This window comes from Eucyclogobius newberryi, unplaced genomic scaffold, assembly GCF_026437365.1.
Source record: "Eucyclogobius newberryi isolate DKJ021-1_F unplaced genomic scaffold, fEucNew1.0.hap1 SCAF_7, whole genome shotgun sequence".
Taxonomy (NCBI): Eukaryota; Metazoa; Chordata; class Actinopteri; order Gobiiformes; family Gobiidae; genus Eucyclogobius; species Eucyclogobius newberryi.
The window spans coordinates 9625553-9642093 of NW_027316389.1; the positions used below are offsets into that span (position 1 = coordinate 9625553).

At 37.5% G+C, this 16541-nt stretch overlaps 3 protein-coding genes across 4 annotated transcripts in view; 1 reads left to right on the forward strand and 2 right to left on the reverse strand.

Moving 5' to 3' along the window:
* The window catches only part of steep1 (STING1 ER exit protein 1), a 189763-nt gene that overhangs the window by 51752 nt on the left and 121470 nt on the right, over nucleotides 1-16541 (reverse strand). The gene's annotated exons all lie outside the window — the stretch shown is intronic.
* Nucleotides 1327-5854, reverse strand: e2f4 (E2F transcription factor 4). The gene is made up of 11 exons (XM_072435287.1): nucleotides 5458-5854; nucleotides 4064-4169; nucleotides 3318-3479; nucleotides 3084-3127; nucleotides 2944-3008; nucleotides 2702-2863; nucleotides 2292-2382; nucleotides 2066-2206; nucleotides 1921-1968; nucleotides 1752-1796; nucleotides 1327-1655 (listed from the first exon to the last, which is right to left on the reverse strand). Exons 1-11 carry the CDS (start codon nucleotides 5624-5626, stop codon nucleotides 1540-1542), a joined length of 1149 nt encoding a protein of 382 aa, XP_072291388.1. The 5' UTR covers nucleotides 5627-5854; the 3' UTR covers nucleotides 1327-1539.
* ferry3 (FERRY endosomal RAB5 effector complex subunit 3) overlaps nucleotides 8198-16541 on the forward strand; it is a 452554-nt gene continuing 444210 nt past the window's right edge. Inside the window, exons 1-13 of one of the 2 annotated variants that reach the window (XM_072434744.1) lie at nucleotides 8198-8428; nucleotides 8500-8645; nucleotides 9136-9317; nucleotides 9414-9513; nucleotides 10027-10151; nucleotides 10879-10985; nucleotides 11824-12021; nucleotides 12138-12266; nucleotides 13552-13620; nucleotides 13737-13939; nucleotides 14396-14453; nucleotides 14587-14654; nucleotides 14961-15052. In XM_072434744.1, coding sequence (XP_072290845.1) covers nucleotides 8248-8428; nucleotides 8500-8645; nucleotides 9136-9317; nucleotides 9414-9513; nucleotides 10027-10151; nucleotides 10879-10985; nucleotides 11824-12021; nucleotides 12138-12266; nucleotides 13552-13620; nucleotides 13737-13939; nucleotides 14396-14453; nucleotides 14587-14654; nucleotides 14961-15052 — 1658 coding nt within the window. In that variant the 5' untranslated portion in view covers nucleotides 8198-8247. Of the gene's footprint in view, nucleotides 8429-8499; nucleotides 8646-9135; nucleotides 9318-9413; nucleotides 9514-10026; nucleotides 10152-10878; nucleotides 10986-11823; nucleotides 12022-12137; nucleotides 12267-13551; nucleotides 13621-13736; nucleotides 13940-14395; nucleotides 14454-14586; nucleotides 14655-14960; nucleotides 15392-16541 lie in introns of those variants that run through there. The other variant, XM_072434743.1, reaches the window with a different exon arrangement.

Sequence of the window (16541 nt, forward strand, 5' to 3'; positions counted from 1 at the left end):
GGAAAGTTCGTAGTATTAGTATTGTTATTCGTCTTATTTCTTTCAGGAAAACAACTGAAGGACATTGTCCCACCTTAAACCAAAAGCAATCCAAAGTTTTTTCTGTAAGAGATCTAAGACAAACTTTTTCCCCACAAAATGTTTTATTTTCATTCTCACATCTTTAGCTTGGTTTTGAGCCTGGCTTGAGTCCCCATTTCTGAACCACAGTTCACCTCTGACATACTGTCCATGTGGGACAATAATGTCCAGTCCATACACAGAGATGTTAAATGCATCAAATAATCCAGATGCATTGATAAAAGGGAACTGAAGTTTACCCTCAACCCTGTCATATCAAGCAAGTAATAAGTATACAAAAATAAATGCTAATATATACAAGCTGCAACTTTAACAAAAGCATGGCATAACACTTAAACACAAAACATGAAAGACAGTGTAGGAAGATGAATTATGGCAACATTTTGAAGTTAATAATGCTGCAGTCATGAATTGTTGCACATCGGTCCTATACGGAGCTGGTTACAGAAAAGGGGATGGGCTGCATCATACAAAAACACAAACAGATGGTACATTTACAAAAACAGAAGGATCTGTGCCAAATATACAAAGATGCACTATATAAAAAGTGATTTAGACTTGGTGACCGTGATCAATGAATCAGTGAAAATAAATGTTTTACATACACAATATTTCTGCCCATACATTATCAAGATGAAAGCATTTTTCTCTGATAAACAACAGAGAGAAAAAAACAAAAAAGGTTATGAACAGCTTCAGTCTGTTTAACATTTTAAAACAATTATGCAATAAAACTGACGTGATCTGCAAATATGTTTAAGTATAAAATATTCGCATAAACCCCTGCAGCGTTTTTGGTCCTTTGTCATGCATTTTGCATTTCTGTTTAGTTCCTCAGCATCACTTACATCACACACTGCAGTCGCAGTGACAAGCTTGACTCAAGACATCCCAAAAGCTTTAAAATCACTTGTTCAAAGATACGCAGTATTTGTTAAATTTTATTTTATACTGCTGCCAAACTATTTATATAATAACTTTTATACAAATTCAGATGGTTACTACACAATGATATTGTGTTAGTTTAACAAAATATATATTTTTCTATGTACAAAAGGACAGTGCATACTTTACACCTGTGTTTGAACTTATTCATGCCATGCAAGAGCAGCTGCCACTGAAAAGCTGTGCTCACCATTTTATTATTGACCTGATAGGAAACTTCTGGAACATGTAAAAACACCCAGACATTCACTCAAGCACGCATAAAACAGAACAGAAATATATACATAATCCAAAAATAGATTATCATTTGTTTGAATTTAATCCGTGTGAGATTCTTTACTTCTACACAACTCAGGCAATATTTAGTCCGAGGGAGGTGGGCTTGAGTGCTGCTGGTCAGAGCAACAATGTCTTTTACGCACCTCTTTGAACTCACTGTCCATAAGAGCTGTAGAAAAGCAGGGTAAAAAAGCGTGTTTGAAGAAGTTTTTCTTCTCAGAACGATCTTTGGGGTCAGAGGTTTAATATTGGGACATCGAACAGATCACAAAGGCCTTCCGTTTCATCCAGGTTATAAATGTAGTCATGGTCACTCGGGGGTGGGGACAGACGGAGGAGTGGCGAGAACACTGGTGGTCAAAGACATTAGAGGGTTCAGAAATGCAAGACAAAAGGATGATGTAATATGGCTGAATACTAGACTATATAAAAATATATCCATTTACCTTCAGAGGACATTAGGTCTTCCAACAAATCGCCCCCCATAATCTCTATAAAACATGAAAACACGAGTAATGTTAGAGCTGAATAATGTAGTACATTCAATTACACCCAATAACAGATCATTTGTTACACATTTGTTATGTATGTATAAATTGACTATTGTACTCTCACCTTTAGTGGGATCAAACATCTCAGACAGCTCTTTGGGAAAGTCCAACACTACAAAGAAAATCACAATTACGAAAACAAAGACAAAGCAGCGATGACTTCATGTGCAGCACCAATAAAAGGAGAGTTTGGGGAAAAAATAACTCACGTTCAGAAGGATCTGACTTAATGGGCTCAAAGACTGGAGTGGCAGATGATGCTGAGGTGTCCAAAGACGCAGACGACTGAAGTTGTTGACCCACTGTGGGTGTCTCCGTTGCTGAGGTGAGGGGAGTGGTTGTTGTTGGTTCTAATTGTAAAATATATGTTTCAGTCACAAAAATTTTGTATTCTTTACATAAAACTGACATGATGACTGAAAGACTTTAGTGCACCTGCTGTTTTGGTTGGGAGGTTGGCTGCAGTAACTGCAGATGGTGGAGTGAAACTGGATTTTGTTGAAGGAGTGACGCCGGTTTTGGAAATCTGCTTGTGACAAAGTAGAGTTTAAGGCCAAGAATATTATCAATTTATTCATTTAAAAAAAAAAGTGCATTATGCAACATTTCTGGTGGAGGGTCAGTGGCCTGCTGGTCTCCATGGCGCCTGCTCACAGAAATAAAAATGTCTTTGGCCTGTAGGATTTATTTGACAGGACAGTGTAGCGTAAAACTGGGATGAGAGACTGGGCGGGACATGCGGCAAACTGACAGATTCAAACTCACGATGCAGCGGCCGGCCAGTGTGAAGCATGGCAAATCAGAAAAGTTACATTGTGCACCTTCAATGATGATGAAACACTGACCTGTGAGGTAGGGGCTGGAAGGCTCTGAAGAACATCGTCAGGAGGAGGAACAGGCAAAACAACAGGGGACGCACTGGAAGGGTCCTTATTAACCAACAAGACTTCTATAGGCCCAGATGAACTCTTCAGACGAATCTGGTATTTCCTTTGCCCATTGACCACCTAAACACAGACACAGATCGACAGTCACAACACATGTCTACCCTGGACAACATATACAGTCTGTAATGATAACCACTTACAGTTTCAGGGATGGGTACCTCTAGTTGTGTACCGATAGGAGCACGGATCGCAAGAAGTGTGTCACCTGCAACAAATAGATGAGGTTTTTTTTAGACATGCAAGTAAATAACTAAAATTGTAATGGAATGGCATGAATTACCTTTGAATACGCCACAGAGATCTTCATGTTTTACATAAGCCATAGTATATGCGCATTAAGGATAATGGTCATGAAAATGAATTGCAAACACAATTAAACAATGTAGGTTTGGTTTAGTTGTAGCTTCAGCTACACCCGTTATAAAATACTGATCCACTTGTATTTGACAAAACTGAACGTGGTGAACAAGACAGGATGGATTATCACAAATAACCCCAAAAATGCAAAGGATATGGACTGTTATTTGAGTCATCTGTGACATTCTTGATGCTCTGTTGGACCCAAACTCTCTGCTGGTCCAGCTCATGTTCCCTGAGGGCAAGGTCATCAAGTTCAGCCTTAAGATCTATCAGTTTATCCGCGATCTCTCTTGTATTGCATCCAGGACCGACACCCCTAAGGTTGATATAACAGTGATTCAGGTCAGCAAACAAATGGAGTACAGAGTTATCTGGTTTAACAGGTGATTTGAATGATGATGATGATGATGATGATGATGATGATGGTTAAAAAAAAAAAAAAAAAAAAACATGAGGATTGTGACTAGGATTGGGCCATAACAAATCATATGCAAATTTAATATTGTGATATAATTTAGATGGACACTGCAGTTAACATGTACACAAGAGCATCTTGAACACAGAGGCTGTCGTAGGGCTACTCTATTATGTAAGACATATTAATCACAATAATTAGTTAGTCGTATTTGTTATATTGTAAAAAATATTATATACATTCAAGCACATACAGTACATCTCTACCTCTATCTGATCTTCTTTGTGCATATATTATCATTGGAGTACTAAAGGCAGTTTGAACTCAAGTCATAAAAAACACAGAAAATATGTAAGATGTGATAGAAAATGTAAAACAACAAGGTAATAATGTAACTTGCAATAAACAACAGTCTGGCCACTTATTGAACCATGGTGGTTTAGAACGGTTCTGTAAACTGAAAATCCACACAAATGTTCACTTACTTCCACTGGATACTGTTCTTTGACTTCTTTTCTATAAGTCCAATTCCCTCAAGGACATTAGTGATATCGTAAATGCGCCGCTTTTGCCGCACTGCTAATGTGTCCGCTGCCTGATATACAAGAGAAAAGAAAATGAATACTTCAAACACAGGAATGCCCTTCAAATTGGTGTGAGACTCTGTAATAAATGCAACAACACCAAATGTTGAGTTTTCACCAGACTAATTGATGATTGATGATGACAATGTGTGTGATGCTGATAATCGTGATCACCCTCAGTAAACACCCCCAATGAGTAGTCAGTGTGCAGATTATAAAGGCATGGAAAAAGCACCAACAAAAATATCATCAAGTAAAAGGTAAATAATGTGATTTACAAGGGCTACACAATGGAATATTTCAATCAAACTGAAATCGCAGTTTGAGTTTGCACAATAATCAAATGTCTTCTGCAGGAGAAGAGAATATACTGTCTAGAAACATCTTGTACTTTCAGTTTCAGAGTATGGCTGGGCAAATACTCGAGATTCAGTGATCGTCAAAGATGCGGTTGGACGATTTGAATTGAGAGGTCCACAGCCAATACATGTGGTTTAGAATAGAGACTTTGGAGGAAGAAACTTGACTATTTATTGTATTAGATGGCACAGTTAAAAAGTCTGTAAAATCTATAAAATCATTATTAAAAGGCATTTTATTTAATTTTAATCACTAATTGAGATTGATTCACATGAAGGAAATATTAGTGATAATTCTGCACCATATCGCCCAGTCCAAACTTAGAGCTCTCCCATGTTCTGCAATGCATGGGATTCTTGAATCAGTGTGAATAATAAAATAAATAAATAATAATTGTTTATTAAATTATATATACATTGGTGGCCTCCAATGGTTTAAAATGATCTCCATTGAGACAATTGACTTAAAATATGTTATGACAGTTTATACAGTAGTTGTTGTTGTTGTCCATTACAAATATACAAATATATTTTAAAGTTTAAAGTTTTACGCCTGGCTGCAAATCGATCCAGCGTCACAGTGTGATTAGAGAAGAATTGTTCACGTGTGAAGATGCAGAAGAAAAGACTGACAAAAGATGACCCACTTTTAAACTCTGAATCTGCAGGGGGCAAAGTCTGAAAAGTTCAGCCAAAGTCGGTCCACTACAAACTTCACGGCCATTTAAATCAAGGCATAAGCATCGCATCTAGACCACTGCAGTAGAAAACCATGATATATACTAAAGAGGCTCGAGTTATATATTTAAATATGCCTGTCACACAACCAGGCTAGGCTAATGGGTATGCTAGCAAAAGTGAATGTAACCCTACCACAGCAGCGGGTGGCTCAAAATGACATGTGCTAGCTAACAACAAAGGCTGGTGACTGTTTACTTGCCGCTTTTAGATCGAGCACTCCGTCTTTGGCCTCCTGCAGCAGAGTAACAAACTTGGTGGTGAGCAGTCCCAGGCTCTTCTCGTGTCTGCTGGGTGTTTGTGGCTGCAGAGAGTCGCCCACAGCTCCCAGTTCGCCTCTGTTACTGGCCGTCTCCAGCTCCATCATTACTTCCCCCTGCCTCCCCGACCTAACCCTGCCAGCGACCCAACAATGCGCGACCCTCCGGCACGATCAGACCTTCACAGGGCCCTAGAAGTGAGAAGAGTTGGAAATGCCAAGTGGTTTTCAAGTATTTCCCCTAAATTCACTCGAGTCCGCCTCGCAGGGTTTTCAATGAGCAGACAGTCGGTGAAGTGAGCCGTTGGACACGCGAGGTATGACGGGACGGTTCAACCATGTGAGGGACCGGCTGCATCTGCGCGTTTCGATGAAAGCGCAAAATGAGTCGAACATCCTTTTATAAAATAAAATATTTAGTCAATGGTAATTTATAATACAAAAAATGTAAATACTGTTATGATTATATGATTAAGTACAGACGTATAACAAATGTACAAATAAACCCTTTCTGACTCAGACGTGGACCACATGCGAAGCATTGAAGAAAACGGTTGTTGTGACATGGATTAATCTTACATTTTAAAAGAGGTATATATATATATATATATATATATATATATATATATATATATATATATATATAATATATAACTCTTTTTAACTAAAGTATTTTATTATTTTTTTTATCATCAGAATTTATTTCCTCCCCCAAGTTTTTCAATTTAATTGTACACAAAACATAATGACGGGGGACACCTAACCGAAACCAATGAAAAATAATAATAATAAACATTTTGAGAATGATAATAATAATAATAATGGCAGAATGTGATAAAACAAAAATGAGGCTATGGCATAAACATTCCATCCCGTCCAAGATTTTTCAAATTTTTCCAGTTTCAAGTTAAGTCTGAAAGTATATATTTTTTCCGTACGTCTAATGTCTGTTATAATGTCAATCCAGTTCTTAATTGTTGGGGATTTGTATCATCCATTTTTTTTGTGATGGCTTCTTTTCCTGCTGCCAAAATTATGTTCCAAATATATTCATTTATTGTGTGAGGCCCAAGTACATTGTTCTAAAATCTAATGGGATGGTAACATCAAACACAGTCAGTAACTCCTTGTTGATTTCAGTCCAAGATTTTTTTGAAACAGGACAGTACCAAAACATGTGATACTGGATTGCCTCCAGGCTGCCATAGATTCTCCAACAGTCTGCAATTCCCTGTGAGTAATGGGCACTTTGGCTTGGTGTTATGAAGAAACGTGACACATTTTCCCAGCAAAATTCCCTCCAGACATGTGATTGTGTGGTCCTCCAACGGATGTCAGAACAAGGTTACCTTCTGTTTCCCACTTGTTTTTAATATATTCAGTAGAGTAGTTGTCCAGATTAATAATGCATTAATATAATTTGTATATTATTCCCTTTGAAAGTTCTGATTTCTAAGCATTGAGCTCAGCTTGAATAAGCTCAGTCAGAGGGTTATAATGTTCATTACTTTGTTTGATTTCTTGGTTATAATAACTCATTTGTAAATACCAATAGAAGTATCTCTAGTCTGTTCTATTTGGTACAAAACCTTGGTCATAAGCAAACCAGTAAAATTGTAACATATTTTTCAGTTTGCATGTTTTGATTCGTTCATTCTATGTTGTAAGCACATATTTTACCCAAATATTCTTAACTTCCTCCAGATGACTCAACTGTCCACTCTTTAGGTATTAAAGGTATGATGGCTTCCTTCTAACTCGGAGGGATCTGAGCTCTTCTAAGGCGTAAGTGTGTCTTTTAGAGCTTTATATCACTCTGAGGTGAACACTCACTCCCTCGAGATTGATTGTTTTTTAGTCTTTTGATTGCGCTTTGAATTTCTTTAATTGTTATATGAGCTCCTTTATTTTGTTTTGTTCTTCGGTTCTGGCAGGTAAATTGAGTAATAAATGAATAAATAATAACACATCTCTTAATTTAAGCATTTTGAACCATTTTCAATGTATTTCTTTGAATAATTGGATGCTGGAGGTAGCAAACCCATCATCTCAGGTGGTCCTGACCAAGCTGAGTTCAAGATCTGGAGAGGAGTCAGTTCAATGCTCCAACAGCGGAATTGAAATATGCAAATACAAATGACAAATTTTCCTCACGAGGAATGAATAAAGTATACCGTAACTAAGCAGACATGCAGTCAATGATGGACAAGTACTTCTCTAATGAGTTGTTATCAAAATTTTTCCACAAGGGGGCGTTAGTGCACCACCCCAGTGCTTCAGGCATGTAATTCAAATTCTAAATATACACTTCAATCCACATATACCACAGCCATCACGCATTCAGTAAGTAATCTCACACACATTTGTCCATATCTAATATAATTAGCACACGGAAGCCTGTGATATGTACGCATTTCCATGTGGCGAATCTGCAGTTGCTGTTCTCACTCCACTCTTCTGGAGGCAGTAGCAGATGCATGAGCTGTGGTCAGCTGACTGCATCAAAACAAGAGTGCTGCTGTGTGATCCATGGTGTGGATGCTTTTCGCTAACAGGTATTTCATTTTAAAAAAGAGAAATATAAAATCCTTGGATGAATACCAGGTTTCAAATGTTGTCTCTAGAGAAAACTTGACTCTGTAGCTAGGCGGTACTAGTCTGAAACATGGCGGCATGCTTGTAAATACCTGTATTTATTAAATATTGCACCGTGTGTTGTTTTAGCTGAAATGAAGAAAAACAAAGGCAAGACGAACAGCGCCTCAGAGAAAGAGTTTGTGTTCGAGTTCAAGGCTGGACGAGATAATTGTGTGCTGAAAGTGCCTCTAGTGTTTCCTGTTCAGGAGAACGTCAGTGATCTTCATGGGCGTTTGATGCTGCTGCACAAAATCCCATGTTATATAGAAAATGGTAAGGTACGCCTTCAGTATAGTGCCATTTAAATTGTGTAAAGATCTTAAAGTTATTTTGTTTTCTTACAGCACTAAAATCTGCTCTGACAAACTTTGTTGATGAAGAGACCATCCTAGATTATGACAGGGAGGCAGAGTTGGCTCTGCAGAGGCTCACCACAGGAGAGGTTGACATCAACCAGCTCACCAATGCCTGGTCCAGGTCTTATGTGGAGGTACATACTTCATTATAATGTGACATATCTTTGCTCCAGATACTTGTTTTTCTAAAATTCAATAAGATGTTAATTTCAGCTACTTCCTCATATAACTTTCTGATTTGTTCAAATTGAGAGGACAGCTATTTGTGGTTGTGTTCACTGACTGCCAATTTCAATTACAATGATGTAATTGACAATATATGAGGTCTGTATTCCTAACATGAATTACAAAAGTAAACTCATTAATTATAGAATGTGCATTCATTAGTTGATACACTTATAACGCTGACATGCAGTTTGGGTGAAAATATTAATCAACTTAAGATCAAACTCAAATAAAATTGCCACGAGAAAAGCTCAAACCGATGCTGCGCTATGAATGAATATTGCTCAACCAGTTCTAAATAGGTATTAGTTATTAGTTGGGATTCATTTTTACCTTTCAATAATGAAAACAAATGGCAATAATGGCAATAATAGTCCTCTGTACTGTTTGTTTCTCTAGACAACCCTGGAGCATGCTAACCCAGAGGAACCCAGCTGGGATGAGGACTTTGCCGATGTATACCATGAACTGATCCACTCTCCTGCCTCGGACACTCTTCTCAACCTCGAGCACAATTATTTTGTCAGCATCTCAGAGCTCATCAGTGAAAGAGACATGGAGATTAAGAAGCTACAGGAGAGGTTGGTCATAGAGGATCATTTTGAAATCATTTAGTTCAGTAAAATGCATAAACCTTAGCCATTACATATATTAATGTTACATTTTTACTATTCTAGACAATCTTCTGAAATGGAAAAAGTGATGCTTGAGTTGGGAAATACTCTAACTGACCAGGATGTAAATGCAGTTGCATCTCAACACTTTGATACACAACAGGTAAAACAATACCCTTTGTTAGGTCACACTTTATTTCACACTACTTGTTACTATGCAACAACAGGCAGTGAAAATTAAAACGATTAAGAGTTAAGGTTAAGTTTAGATGGTATCCATGGAGACTGAGAAGCGCAGTGACAATGTTTCTGCGGCTGAACTTGAATTTCCTTTGAATCAATAGATTATCTCTCTTTCTTTCTATCCAGAGAGTTCAGTTTATATGTTTTTAACTATTGTTAGATCAGACAACTGGGACGATCCAATATGGGAGACACATTTGGAGCAACATTTCTTTTACTTCTGCTTTACAGAATTTAGTGCTTTGCTCATTGATTCATCAGAAATCTACCCTATTTCTCAGTCCTCTGTTATTTTTTTCTTCTATTTTTCTTGTAAGCTGCCATTTTGTTTGTCTTGACACAAACAAACCATGTGTTTCTCTGATCACGGCCAATATTAAACATTGTTGTAAAATATTGAAAGTATTATGTTTTTGGTTTGTTTATGTTAAAGGTGTTGGAGAACAAATGGGCCAGTGAATTGAAGCAAGTGACTGGTATTCAGAAGCAGGAATATCAGGAGTGGGTCATTAAATTACACCAGGATCTACGGAAGTCAAACAACAGCAGCCAAATCAAGTGAGTTTGCCTTTGGACCCATTTAGACAAAATTCATAGCTTTATTTGTATACACCCTTCTACTATGAAGACTACCGTATTCTTTCATAAAACATTGAACTAACAACACTTGAATATGGAACCTGTGTTTTCACTACGACCACTAATAATAACTTAATAAGTTAAAGTGACAAATCAATTACATTGACCAAACTTTAATATTGCAATCTGTTTGCTTTGGCATGCGTTAGTAAGAAAGGTATATGAATGGACTAATTCTAAGCTCTTTATTCTTATGTATAGTAAGTAAGGAGCAGTGTGTTTTAATGCACTGTTGCGGTGTCTAGAACACCATGACACGCAGAGGAGTGCATTAAGTGTAAAACACTGCTCCTCGTTTAATCCGCTTGCATCATGGTCCCACAAACTGCAATAACCAATTGGTGAATATAAAACCCTGTCTGCTTTTTGAAGTCACTTTTAGTTGAAGCTAGTGCCTTCTAACAGATTCCTAACAACGTTTACCTGTTGCTATGGTGATATTCACAGAGTAGTGATATAGATTGTGATTAACTGTTTCCGGAACTAACTGTGCAGTTATTGAAAAATGACACATTCCAGTTTTCTCTGACCAAGGTCTAAGAAAAGTTAACTAATGTGTGAGTTGGTAAATTACATTAATTAAAAAATATGAACTTTGCTGACTCACAAATGCACAACCTGGATCTTTTTTTTGGCTTTGTTTCAGTGAAGAAATTAAGGTCCAGTCCAGCCAGCTGTCTGAGGAGGGAGAGTCCGGGAGCCGGGTGTTTGAGGAGCAGCCTCTGCTGGAGGAGAGCTTCACCATTCACCTAGGTACCTGTGGGCTAAAGGCGGTGTATTTATGATGACAGGAAGGACTTTCTCATTTTAATAGAATTAATATTAATTGGTAGATCAGTCGTTCCTTACTTTTTCCTTGAAGCCCTTTTATCCGAGACTTGTCTTGCCCACCCCCAAGTCCTAAACCGCTGAGCTCACAAATCCAGTGTAAACCCCTTGAAAGGTGCTATATAATCAAATGCATTTTGCAATAAGAATGTTCCCAGTGAGCCCCCCATGTTGGGAAGCCCTGGGGTATATGATGCCTGGATGAGTGTGTCACACATTCCCCTATCTGTGTTTTCACAGTGTTGACACTGTTTATGCACTATTATGGCGCCAATAGGTGGTTTGAAAAAGGCACTGCAGCCTGCACAGAAGTGTGTGTTCAGAAATGTGGACACCAAATTCAGTTGTAATGAATACAACCAACAAATAAAAATTGGGAAGAATAATAATAAATAAAAAATGTATGAAGTAGGAGATGACTGAGCAAGAGAGTAATGGGCTCTAAGTCAGTCTATAAGATGAATCGGTGAATAGCGAGTTGTAGTATATTTCTCAACAAGGGACGTGTTTGTGGCTAATTCTACTGTTGAGACAAATACAATTTAAAAAAAAATAAAAAATACAAAAAAATACTGAAATAATCCTCACATAAAAACTGTTTGATTTGTCTTTTCTTGACATAAAGGTTAGCATTAGCTGTGAGAACGTTAGCTTAGCCAACTCTAGTGCATGGAGCCCATTCTTATTGCATCGATATGTGTTCCTTCATGCAGTTAATATGTGTCTCTAGTTGTCTTCTAATTCAGTTTTTTTTTCACACCAGGGGCACAGCTAAAGACCATGCACAATTTACGTTTGGTTCGAGCAGATGTGCTTGACTTGTGTAAACACCGGAGACATGGCAGCAGTGGAGCCAAGCTAAGGCGACTTCAGACGGCCCTGTCCTTGTACTCCTCTTCACTCTGTGGTCTGGTACTACTGGTCGACAACAGGGTGAACTCTTACAGCGGAATCAAGAGAGGTGATCCTGAACATGGCCTGTAGACGTTATATGTTATACCGTCTTAGGTTGCACATAAATGTAGTACATTTATTATTGAATAACTTTTGTAACTGGTTTCTTATGTTCCATCTTAGACTTTGCCACAGTTGCAAAAGAGTGTACAGATTTCCACTTTCTCTGCCTGGAGGAACAGCTGGAGGATGTGCAGCAGCTGGTGCTTTATGCCAGAGCCCAGCGAAGCAGCAAACAGAAGGACCAGACTGGTAAAAAACATAAACCTGAACAGATTTCTAATATTCATCACAGCAGACACATAAGACGTTGCATAACCAGAAAGTATACAGTGTCTTCAGTTTAGCCAGACACTATTCAGATTTCTGATTTCATTCCTTTTCATTACTAAAATACACAATAAGAAATTTACTGCAAATCCTTCAGAATTCTCAGTCACGGCTGTGGTGGTCCTATGCCTTCTTCAGGGTCCACCTGTGGTTAATTCCACCTTCTTGTCCATTGGAACAAACCTTCAACAGCCAAGAGCTGGTTCTTAAAAAGTGAACTCGTAAACAAATAAATTAATTCTTGCTGTAAAAAGCCCAAACTACAAACAACAAACTGGTTTTGGACACAGTCAGTTGAACAAACAGAAATGCTGCTGTTTTAGAATATTATTATTCTTATATTGCAGACAAAAATTGATGATTGATCGTACAAATAATTTAATTTGATAATATTGGACACTAAATCGTCAGTGTTTAGGAATGATATAGAGCACAGGCAAAGTCTAGTAAACTCCAGCCCCAGTGCTTCTGTACGGGCCCCTGTTAAAACCCCGACAGCACTCAACTGTCAATCCCCCATGACTCCGTGCCCCTTTGCCCCCGCTATTTACCCCTATATATGGTAATTTATGAGTCTCATGGAAATGCGTTAAAAACAATGAACATCTATTTATTTCAATAAGTTGGTGACTTAAATATGCTCCCACTGAGAATGTTGACTTTTTAATTGCTGCTGTTTTTATAAGTTGTAATACAGCAATTGTCTATAGCAACGTCCTTGTAATTATTTTTTGTCCTCCTCGCTCCATCGCAGTGTCAAATGTTCTCTCAAGTCCATATGGAGGCTTAGAGGGCATTTCTGTGCAAATATGTATACTTTTTAATCTAAATACAAATGTAGATGAATGACGTGGTGTTTTTGGCTGCTTAAGAGGGTTTTCTTAGTATCTTCTTAAAGTTGAAGTTGCAACCATTTAGTAAGAAAGCAGTTATGAATGTGGCCCAATAAACTTGAATCTTAAAATTAAAGCCGCTTGGAGTACAATAGGATAGAAGAATCGGACACACATCGGCCTAGCCCTGTATAAATTGTAGCTTCTCAGTCCAGCGCTTTCAGACTGACAATAACTTGGCAGGCAAAAACATCTCAATTCTAAAAACAGTGTCCAAATGACTATTTCTGACAACATTCCCACCCCTAGCAGACTGAGGGATTACACTATGGAGCAAATGGCAAAATAATTACTTTTCATCTTTGTACTTTCAGAGGTCCTAAGAAATGGTAACGACGATAAAAGCAAGAATATTGAACGAAATCCCTCTAACCTCTTACCAGGTAAAAGATTTTCATCAACTGACAAACATGTTGTTGAAATCAAACCATAATTCCTACACAAGGAATAAAAAGAAAAGGATGAAAGGGATTTGTGATTTTTTTTTCCCCCCTTTTAGGCGAATTTTACATTTCTCGACATTCCAACCTGTCTGAGGTCCAAGCTGTGTTCCACCTGTGTGTGGATGACAACGTGCGCTCTGGAAACATCAACGCACGAGACCCGGCCATTATGGGCCTAAGAAACATTCTCAAAGTGTGCTGTACCCATGACATCACTACTGTGACCATCCCACTGCTGCTCGTCCATGACATGTCAGAGGTAAGAAAAGCATACCCATATTCTTACACATTCAGTTAGGATCTAATCATATCTAAAGATTACTTCATATGAATTTGCATATAAAATACACCAGATGCACTGTGCACCTTTGCTCGTTTGTGTATATGTCGGTGTAATCCCTCATTCGTCCAGGAGTGGTCCATTGTAGAAAAAGATTCCGTTGTAGTCATCTGGACTCTCATCTGGACTTTTAGAGAAGTAAAACGTTTCTTAAAACAGAGTCCAGATGACTACAACATTTTCTTGTGTATAGCACGCAAAGTCTTGTCGTACTGTTGCATCCATCAATCTGTGCGCTTTCTGGTGAAGTTGTGCTAGTTTTTATGTATCTGACATATATGGTCTGTCAAGTGAAAAAAACAGGCATGCATTTAAAACAAATGTGTAAGGGTGAGTGTAAAAAGAGTAAAGTGATTTTAAAACTATCTTTTATAGGAGATGACGATCCCGTGGTGTCTTAAGAGAGCTGAACTGGTTTTTAAATGTGTTAAAGGTATGTCTGACTACTGTACATTTCTTGTTTATATTTTGTCTTTTACAAAGTTCTTAGGGAAATAAACACAATGGTGTACTAGGATGATAGAAAATTACAATCTTGTTGCAGAATATTCTTTTTGTATTGTCAGGTTTTATGATGGAGATGGCCTCGTGGGATGGAGGCATTTCCCGTACTGTCCAGTTCATAGTTCCAAAGGTAGGTTTGGGTCATTAGTTTGTATCTTTTCTAATGTTTTACTGAAAGTTTTATTTCACTCCCAGATAAGTGTAAATCATATTCAGTATGTTATTTATATTATGTATACAGGGGAAAACTCAACTTTCACAAGTGCCCTGTTGAATACCAAACATATTAAATGATAACAGAATATCTTGCTAAAATGTCAATAAAACGGTACACATAAGATGGTGATAGATAATACTTTAGTTGGTCTATTAAACAAGAATGTTAAGTGTGTCTAAAACTAGTGTCTTTATCTGGCATGTTTCTTTGTTTTGACAGAGCATTTCAGAGGAAATGTTTTACCAGTTGAGCAACATGCTGCCTCAGATTTTCCGAGTGTCGTCCACTTTGACTCTGACTTCAAAGCACTAGTACACACACGATTTGAGCTGCATCCTCGGCAGAACCGCTTTACAAAGCTATTTTTTTGCATTATGTTGTAACAGATTTTTACAGAAATATGTGACTGGAGTTTTTTACTATTACATGTTACTTTTATTTCCAAAGGATACAATGATGTTAAAATAATAATGAAATGCCAAAATAAATATTTTTGTTTCCCTTTATTTTATGAGATAGAACTGCAGTTGTCCCTTAGGAATTTTATGTAGAAAACAGACCAAATTTACACTGTAATGCGTTTTTTGAACGCTCACTTGAATCTACTGCATATTATCATAAATAACATTGAATGATACAATTATGACTTTTTAAAATTAGTTAAAGCCACAGAGGTTTTATGAGCATTGTCTGTGCGTGTATCAGATACAGTTATTTTATTGCATTACAAAGAGTATTGTTCCACTGTCTGTCCCTAAACTTCAGTAACAGCAGATGGCACTGTTCCTTAAGTCAAGTGTAAATCAAAGGTATTACTCATGGTGATTTTTTTGTTTGTATCATTACAAATGTATTTATCTTGCATATTGACTTGGTCATTTTGAAGGTTTGTTGCCCATTGCTCTGTACGTTTACATTTAGTTTTCTTTTTTCAATTCATTAAAGGGAAAGTCTTGTTTGCATTTGTTGGTTGTGGTTAAGGGAGCTGCGTTTTCCTCCTAAGGGATGTTCATGGTATATGTTTATCCATGACAATAATTACAATTGCATTTGTCCACAACTAACAGTTGTCTTTAAGTCTATAATGGTGACATATTCGTGCTCAATTGTGTTATAAGGATGATTCAAAGGCTTGGGGGCTCTTGTTCTCCTTTTTTGTACACAATGTGTAATAAACTGTTTACTAGCCTGACTGTGAAAAGCTGCAGCTGTTGCTTGCTATTTATTTCTTAGTATAGATGATGAGAACCAACATTAGACGAACATATTTAGTTGCTCAAGTGTCTGAAGCCTTGTAATGTTTGAACAGAAATGTGTGTAGCATTGGCACCTGCTACAGTCTTGTTTTGAAGAGTGACTTAGTTGGCCAGCACATAAGAAGGGGACAAGCTCAGAAACATGACCCCTGCATCATGTCCATAAATTGTCTTCTAGTAGCCGACTTCAATCCTCAGCTTGATTTTACATCTGAACATACCCTATTGAGCGCAACTAGTCATCAGTAATTTATTTTAATGGAATTGGCCTTCACAACTGAAGTTTTCCAGGAAATATAAATAACAGACTGCACAAGAAAAAAGCCAACTTTGATCGGTACTTTATGCGGCAACACGCTCAGTAAGAATTCAATATGTATAATTAATACAGACTTAATTAAATTGGAGTTTAACTGTTAAGCCTTTTCTATTATAGTCATTAAAAGAAATCGTAATCATGATTGACATTTCAAGATAAAAGCTCTCTGTAACTTGACACCAAAACAATTCTCCCCACAGGGTTTTGAGTCGAACAAAACTCCAA

Bases quoted from the DNA above. Each gene is read 5' to 3' on its own strand.
- e2f4 (XM_072435287.1), bottom strand. From the start codon at position 5,626: ATGATGGAGCTGGAGACGGCCAGTAACAGAGGCGAACTGGGAGCTGTG. The intron at 2,207-2,291 runs GTGCACTAAAGT...TTTTACAATTAG, and splicing joins CCTCCCAACCAAAACAGCAG to AACCAACAACAACCACTCCC. The intron at 1,969-2,065 runs GTGAGTTATTTT...TTTTCTTTGTAG, and splicing joins TAAGTCAGATCCTTCTGAAC to TGTTGGACTTTCCCAAAGAG.